This window comes from Nannobrachium achirus (genome assembly GCF_963921795.1).
Source record: "Nannobrachium achirus genome assembly, chromosome: 6".
NCBI lineage: Eukaryota > Metazoa > Chordata > Actinopteri > Myctophiformes > Myctophidae > Nannobrachium > Nannobrachium achirus.
Window position 1 is genome coordinate 28,063,362 of NC_137815.1, and position 8,379 is coordinate 28,071,740.

Consider the following 8,379-nt stretch of genomic DNA (forward strand, 5'->3'; position numbering starts at 1 on the left):
CTCAGGCTGGAGCCTGATTTATACTTGGCAGCTCGACGGTGTCGCGCACGCACCTAAATAGCAGACCTACAAGCTCACAACGCGAAGCGTTGTGACTCAAATATCTACGTTTTAAAACATTTTGACTAGAAATGGCAAAATCCTAGATTATATTCATACAATATAATAATAATACAGGTCAAGGATCCTTAACTGAGAAGAGAGAGATCAAGCAGGGACCCCCACTGTAGGCTATATGTTAGACTAGCCTACTGTAGGCTATTATATAAACTGTTGCAGATTAAAACTTGTCAGAGACTTGTTTGACAGCACACTATATCATCAGTGACATTAATACATTACTATGTTGTGTTTATTTGTTCACACATTATCTTTTCTATTAATATGATGGATTTATGTTATTCATTATAATCCATTAATTATTATCTCTTAAACCCCCACTAAGTGTTAATGTATTGGCTAATGTTCCCCTATAGGGTTGCTACTTGCTAGGGTTCAATTGGTTACTGTAACAACTAACTATTAATATTTGGCCGCCTCACATAACTCTGAGGACCCTAGGGGTCCCTGACCACCTGTTGAGGATGTAATGATATATAATAATTATATCATGATATAGTATTAATCAAACAATTCTACCAGCCAGGCCAGGGAGTGTTCTCCCAGATTTCAATAAGTTGGATTGTTAGACAGAGCCTAGTACTACAGTGAAACAATAAATTGTTTGGAAATTAAATGTAATGCATTTTTAGTAATTTTTTTTTGGGGGGGGGGGAATTTACATGGGCTTTAATATAAATCCTTTGCATTGTGTTGAATCGCACCGAATCGTGAATCGTATCGCATCGTAAGGACCAGGGGTGTATCGCAAAGTATCGTGAAACATATCGCATCGTATCGGGGTCAGGGGTGAATCGTGATGTATCGTATCGGCAAGATTTCAATGTATCGCAATTATATCGTATCGCTGGTAGTGTATCGTGATGCGTATCGTATCGCCTCAGTGGTCGAGATTCGCATCCCTAATCTCCACATTTGTACGCTCTTTCCCAAATCATACAAGGCCGTCGCACAAAAGTAGTGAAAACAGCAGATCTACAAGCACACAACGCCTTGCGGTGCGAGTCGTTGTGTGCTTGTAGATCGGCTGTTTTCACTAGTTTAAATAATTTTTTAAATGATAAATGCAAAACGAACGGTTTTGGACATACAAGATTTTCACCCGACAACGACGATATCTGAACTGTTGCTGGAGTAGCGGGAACGCCGCCGTCGCCCCCTGCAATGTTGTGGCCAGGCCCTCAGCTTGGTACCCTAGACATAATTCGGCCCGTGGGGAAAACTAATTGGGGAACCCATGGAGTAGAAGAACTCACCTGTAGGCTTGCTGCTCCAGGGTGGGAGGTGTGGCTGAGCGGTGTGGGAGTAGAAGACGTTGACGTCCTGGTGGAACAGCAGCTCTACGAACTTGGCCGACTCCAGGAACTTCCTCTTGCAGCAGAGGATGCTGGGAGCCTGCTCCGAGGCGAAGAGCACGCGGCCGCTGGCCAGCGAGAAGACCACCACCAAGGAGTCCTACACACGGGGGAACACAGATTAATACTTATTATAGTTAAAGGTATTTGTGATTTTCTTTTGTGATATTTGTGTTAAATTAATTAATTATTTCTCTAGCCAGTGCCAGCGTTTTTCAATGTATTTTTGCACGCGTGTCAGATAGGAAAAAAAACCTTCTCCGGTTGTTGTAGTTTCACCTAGTGTCCACTGAACACAGCGTGGGAATGGACTATGGGCGCAGTGGAAACCTAGAACCAGAGATAATTGCATTTCCCTGCAGAAGAGTTGACACTTCCGTGTTTTTAAGTGTGTGTTCCAGTGTGTTACCGTGTTTTTAAGTGTGTTCCAGTGTGTTACCGTGTTTTTAAGTGTGTTCCAGTGTGTTACCGTGTTTTTAAGTGTGTTCCAGTGTGTTACCGTGTTTTTAAGTGTGTTCCAGTGTGTTACCGTGTTTTTAAGTGTGTGTTCCAGTGTGTTACCATGTTTTTAAGTGTGTTCCAGTGTGTTACCATGTTTTTAAGTGTGTTCCAGTGTGTTACCGTGTTTTTAAGTGTGTTCCAGTGTGTTACCGTGTTTTTAAGTGTGTTCCAGTGTGTTACCGTGTTTTTAAGTGTGTGTTCCAGTGTGTTACCGTGTTTTTAAGTGTGTTCCAGTGTGTTACCGTGTTTTTAAGTGTGTTCCAGTGTGTTACCGTGTTTTTAAGTGTGTGTTCCAGTGTGTTACCGTGTTTTTAAGTGTGTTCCAGTGTGTTACCGTGTTTTTAAGTGTGTTCCAGTGTGTTACCGTGTTTTTAAGTGTGTGTTCCAGTGTGTTACCATGTTTTTAAGTGTGTTCCAGTGTGTTACCATGTTTTTAAGTGTGTTCCAGTGTGTTACCATGTTTTTAAGTGTGTTCCAGTGTGTTACCGTGTTTTTAAGTGTGTGTTCCAGTGTGTTACCATGTTTTTAAGTGTGTTCCAGTGTGTTACCATGTTTTTAAGTGTGTTCCAGTGTGTTACCATGTTTTTAAGTGTGTTCCAGTGTGTTACAGTGTTTTTAAGTGTGTGTTCCAGTGTGTTACCGTGTTTTTAAGTGTGTGTTCCAGTGTGTTACCGTGTTTTTAAGTGTGTGTTCCAGTGTGTTACCATGTTTTTAAGTGTGTGTTCCAGTGTGTTACCGTGTTTTTAAGTGTGTGTTACCGTGTTTTTAAGTGTGTGTTCCAGTATGTTACCGTGTTTTTAAGTGTGTGTTCCAGTGTGTTACCGTGTTTTTAAGTGTGTGTTCCAGTGTGTTACCGTGTTTTTAAGTGTGTGTTCCAGTGTGTTACCGTGTTTTTAAGTGTGTGTTCCAGTGTGTTACCGTGTTTTTAAGTGTGTTCCAGTGTGTTACCGTGTTTTTAAGAGTGTGTTCTAGTGTGTTACCGTGTTTTTAAGTGTGTGTTCCAGTATGTTACCGTGTTTTTAAGAGCGTGTTCCGAGGTCATTCTCTCCAGCTCCACCAGGGGGCAGACGGTAGCGTCTTGTCTCTCTTCCTGACCGCTGCACATCAGCAGCTTGTAGTACTCACTGTTGGCTGAACACAACAACCACAACACCACATATTAGGACCAGTTGTAGAACATGACATGACAATTGTGAAGCTCGAAACATAACAGTGGTAACCGCAAAAACCCGCCCCTCCCCCCTGTGCTCAGTCTGGCTCCAAAACAGGATTTGACGAACGTTCGCCGTGGCGTTATGGGACATGTGACGAGCGCTCGTCATTGGCATTAAAAGAGTTAAATACGTTAGTTTTCTACGAGGGAGACCCTGGTTTTTACTCATTGGCATTACAGATGTCTTCTTTTTCACTCAGAGACCAATGTCTAGCACCCAGTCAAAGAGTCGATCCCTGACTGTTCAGGGGATATGCGGTATTGCTAAAGCAGGGGTCTTCAACAGGGGGTCCGTGACCCCTTGGGGTCCTCAGAGTTACTACAGGGGATCCACCACATTTGTGGGTGATAGAAACTTTTTTATACTAACCACTTGAACCCTAACGTCTATATTCTGAGCACTTTAGCCAAAAATAGCAGATCTACAAGCTCAAAACACCTCGCAGCGTGAGGCGTTGTGAGCTTATAGATCGGCTATTTTCGGCAAAGAGGTTTGGTGTAGAGGGGGAAAAGAGCAGACTAAGTACAGAGTGAAAGGTCTTTTTTTAAGTATTGACGGTTCAAGTGGTTAAATATCTGAAAACACAAATTGACATGATTCCAAAATACACTGATGATTGTGCTGTCAAAAGATGAAACTATATGGAAACAGGTTGTGGGGGGGGTCCCTGCTCCATCTCTCTCTAAACTAAGGGGTCCCTGGCCTGAAAACGTTAACGACCCCTGTGCTAAAGGATGTGATTGTTGTGGTCACCTTGTACTTGTTTGACACAGTTGAGAGCGTACTGCAGCGCATCCACCGTCCTGGCCTTGCTGCGACCGCCGCTGCTGCGCTTGTCCGACGGCAGCCTCTTCCTCATCTCTGACACCGTCGTCATCAGCTCTCTGCGGGAGTCCCCGGATTCTGTGTGCTCACTGGTAACGTGCACGCACGCACACACACACACACACACACACACGCACACACACACACACACACACACACACACACACACACGCAGAGAGAGACGTTCCATTAAGTGAAACACACCGTAGGCTGTGCAACAAAACACACAAATAGGGCAGGCATGTAGCAGTGGTGGCCAATTTTGTGGTGTCACAGATAGAAAGCCCATTCATTTTTCCCCATATATATTTCCGTAGATATTTTTAATCTAAATTATTTTAAGCCATCCAGACTCCTGGTGAATCATGACCGTAAAACATTTGATTCCGTGTATGATTTTTTATTTTATTTTATAATAATTTCATTTTATTATATAGGGCCTACTATATTTAATAAATACTATTCTTTCCACGGTTTTCAAATGTATATTTTTTTTCCTTTTGATTGATTGAAGAATGTTTTCGAAGTTTGCTTAGGAAAAGGTACAGTTTCATCACCTAAGAAAGCCTATGGCTTGTTTCAATTGAGATCCTTTTTTTTATTCCTACTAGGGCATTCACGAATAGTGATTTTTAGTATTCGAATTATTCGACCTCAAAGTATTCGAATAGTCGAATATTCGACAGGACTGGCCAAACTGTCAAATATTAAGTAAGCAAGAGTAAGCAACTTGCGAGGCGTTGTGAGCATGTAGATCTGCTATTTTCACAATATTTATCTGCTGAACAGAGTCACATTAAATATAATACCTACAATTCCAAGTGCTTGTCAGGGTGGGTGTCCCCTGTTCAAATATGTTTATTTTGGGGGTCACAGCCTAAAAAGGTTTGAGAACCCCTGGTATATAGAGCATTAACAAATTCATCCACCAGGGGCATTGACAACTCATTATTATGACTTCCTATCTAGCCAAGCTTTAGAAACTATATATATTTTACAGAAAAAAACAATAAAATAAGCGAATATTCGACTTTGGTGAACAACGTCGAATAGTGACTTTGATATTCGAATGTTCGAGTATTCGAATATTTGGTGAATACCCTAATTCCTACTCATATAACATTGCATGACAGACACAGTACTGAATGTGTGGAACGGACCACTAAATGTCCACCACTGGTATGCCCTACAACACTGGTTCAAATGTAAAAGCGTAAAAACAACACACGTGGTAGACACAAACACATGTGAGGGCCTGGGCTGCTGGCCTTCTGTGTGCTGGCCTGCCTGAGCAGACAGAGAGCCTGACCAGTCCTGGACAGTACTGCAGGACGATGAGCCCCACCGCCACACACTTAGAGCTGAAGGGGGAACAGAAGGGTGAAAAGGAACTATTTTTAAGCACAGTTCTTTTTTTTTTCCTTTTTTTTAAGAATATTCTTATGCATATTTCAGGATTCCCACAAATTTTCCATAACTTTTCTAAAGTTTTTAGATTCAGCAATGCATCGCAATTCAATTCAATGCAGCAACGTGACATAATCGATAATTGAAGCCTAAATATAATAATATATCATTATTATACTGTGTATGTATATATATATATATATATATATATATTCAGTGAAATTGAGAACAGGAGTGCTCGTCGTGCGGCGCGGGGCGGAACAAGCGGTCGCTTTGATCCACAACGACAACAATAAACAATAAACATCACAGTGATGACAGAGCGTGATGTCAGAGCGTGAGAGTCAATCAACAAAAAAGACAAGCGTTACCCAGACAGACAGACAGACTCTCCCTTTTATGCCCATATATGGAGATCCCTGTGATGCCAGGGGAACAAAATCCCTTTTAGTCCCATATATGGAGATCCCTGATGTCCACATCACTGTTACTCTGTCTCTGTCCCTTTTATGCCCATATATCGACAACCCTGATGTCCACATCACTGTTACTCTGTCTCTGTCCCTTTTATGCCCATATATCGACAACCCTGATGTCCACATCACTGAGACTCTGTGCCACACTGGACAGATGGCCAAGACAGTGATGTGTCAGGGGAACCACAAGATATTTGTTTCATTCCAAACCTTTTCCAGGCCTGGGAAAACAGTTTTGTTTTATACATTTAAAAGTATTTCCAGGAATTTCATGACCGTGGGAACCCTTATACTTCTGTCTTTTTCCGCTACAGAGGGACGGCTCAGAGGGACGGCTCTCTCACCAGCTCTTTAGTAAATACATTTAATTTAACTGCATCTGTGTCACGTTAGATTTAAACCACTTTAACCATTATTTTATACTTTGGCTATTGACAAATAGCAGCTATAAAAGCGCTGTGAGCTGTACCTCCGGTACAATCATTTTTAATTTCCCATCTGGTTGCACTGAGTAACATAAACATAATGTGATTGATTGACGCTTCACAGTGCCATCTGAGCGCTGAAAGGGGTTGAGGCTCAGCAGCTGGACTATGATTAGCAGCATCATGTCACAGAGCTGTCACCCAGAGACAAGTGTCAGATGTCAGTTTGTAGCTTCACGTACCAATATGCCCATTTTACTGGTGTGGTGATAGACTGCACATTTATCTCTAGGGCCGATCCGAGTGCAGCGCCGTGCCAAGTAGAGGAGTTACCGCTACCAGTTTTTCTTCCCATTACCGATACCCTTTAACTGGAATATCGGTCGATGTGTGTAATTAAAGGTAGGGTAAGTGATTTCAGGGTCCCCAGGATATAGATCCTCTTGTAGTAGAAATATTTCCCTCTACAGCTGTAGTAAGCTCATAGATCCGTTTTCACTAAAGAGATTAGAATAGAGAGAGAGAGTACCGATACAGGTTTTTCCTTCCAGATGATACCGATTCCATGTTGGTTGATACCAATCCAATACCAGTGTGTAATTTAAAATACATCTAGGACAGTGGTTCTCAAAGTGGGGTCCAGGGAGTGTCTGGGTTCGTTCCAAATGGACCCTTAGGGGTCTGTAACTGGACACTACAGGTCCATTTGGTTCCATTTGTCCACACTCAAGAGTTATGGTGGTCCTTGAAATTAAACAGTTTGAGAACCACGCATCTAGGAATACATTCCATCAACAATAGTTTAAGTGCAGCTAAAATTAATTAATTAAATAAAATAATAAAGTACATAATAGTACAGTAAGAGTATAAACAGTAGTGCAACATCAGCTGAAGCATTCAAAATATTTACAATATCATCATGTGATAAATTATGTGGTATCAGACTTGGGAATGGCATAGACTGGCCTACTTTTCGATACATTTTAGGCAGTAGCGGCAGCTTTTACGATACTGGTATCGGACTATCGGTAGTACAACTCGAACTTTCGCCGAATGTTCGCTCCGCCAGAATAGGGATGCTAGGGTTCAAGTGGTGACTGGATGTTTTACAATCAGGAAAAATATAAAAAAACAAGAAAATAAAACGTCGTTGTCGGGTGGAAACCTCGTATGTCCAAAACCGTTTGTTTTGTATTTGTCATTTTCTAAAATGAATTAAACTAGTGAAAACAGCCGATCTACAAGCACACAACGCCTCGCGGTGTGTGCTTGTAGATCTGCTGTTTTCACTACTTTTGTGCGACGGCCTTGTATGATGAAGCAGGGCTTTACTTTGCGAAAATTGTACAATGTGGAGATACAAGGTTTCTGCCCGACAGTGACGAAAAGTAACTTGCCTCTTGGAGGTGGAGGTCGAGGTCGAGATGGTGGAGGTGGAGATGGATCCCGTGGTGCTGCGAGGACTGTGATTGGCCGAGGAGGAGATAGAGGAGAGCAGGTCATGGGATCCACTGCTGCTGGTCAGCATCTCCTCGTCGTCCTGGCAACCGGCCTCTGCGCTCTCCTCTCCTCTTCCTCCCCGTCTCCCGGACGACACCGTCTCTCTCCTCCCTGCTCCTCCGGCACCTCTGGGTGCCTCCGCCGGCGTCTCCTCCAGAGATAAGTCAGACTCCTCCTCTCCATCTGGGCCGCTGTCACCTCCTCCTGGCATGTTAATAATATCCACACTTTGGATGAAAAATCTGATTAATGCTGTTCTTCTTCTGCGTGACTCGGTCTCTGTCCAACAACGTGGTTCTTCATCGGTGCAATACAGTGGCAGCACATTCCACTGTGTGCTGCAGGTGAACCAGAGGAGATCCAACCATGGACGACGCTATAAGCACTGTGGTATCACTGTCAGGAAGGAAAAAGACAGACATAATATTAGCACCACAATTACAATAAGTAAGGACAGCACAAGCATGGACACTTTAACTTTGCAGTTGAACCTACTAGATGTTCAAATTTTGAACAAGTCAGTATAGACAAAGAAACCATTTTTTCACACTAGAGT

The 8,379-nt window shown here is 42.6% G+C and overlaps 1 protein-coding gene across 2 annotated transcripts in view; it reads right to left on the minus strand.

Moving 5' to 3' along the window:
• The window catches only part of per3 (period circadian clock 3), a 40,406-nt gene extending 32,477 nt beyond the window's left edge, over positions 1 to 7,929 (minus strand). For both annotated transcript variants that reach the window (XM_080727591.1, XM_080727590.1), the window contains exons 1-5: positions 7,721 to 7,929; positions 5,244 to 5,376; positions 3,944 to 4,104; positions 2,989 to 3,107; positions 1,377 to 1,575 (exon numbers count right to left, since the gene is read on the minus strand). In XM_080727591.1, the coding sequence (XP_080583717.1) occupies positions 1,377 to 1,575; positions 2,989 to 3,107; positions 3,944 to 4,104; positions 5,244 to 5,376; positions 7,721 to 7,826 (718 nt within the window). In that variant the 5' untranslated portion in view covers positions 7,827 to 7,929. The remainder of the gene's footprint in view (positions 1 to 1,376; positions 1,576 to 2,988; positions 3,108 to 3,943; positions 4,105 to 5,243; positions 5,377 to 7,720) is intronic.
• Between the last annotated feature and the right edge of the window lie 450 nt (positions 7,930 to 8,379).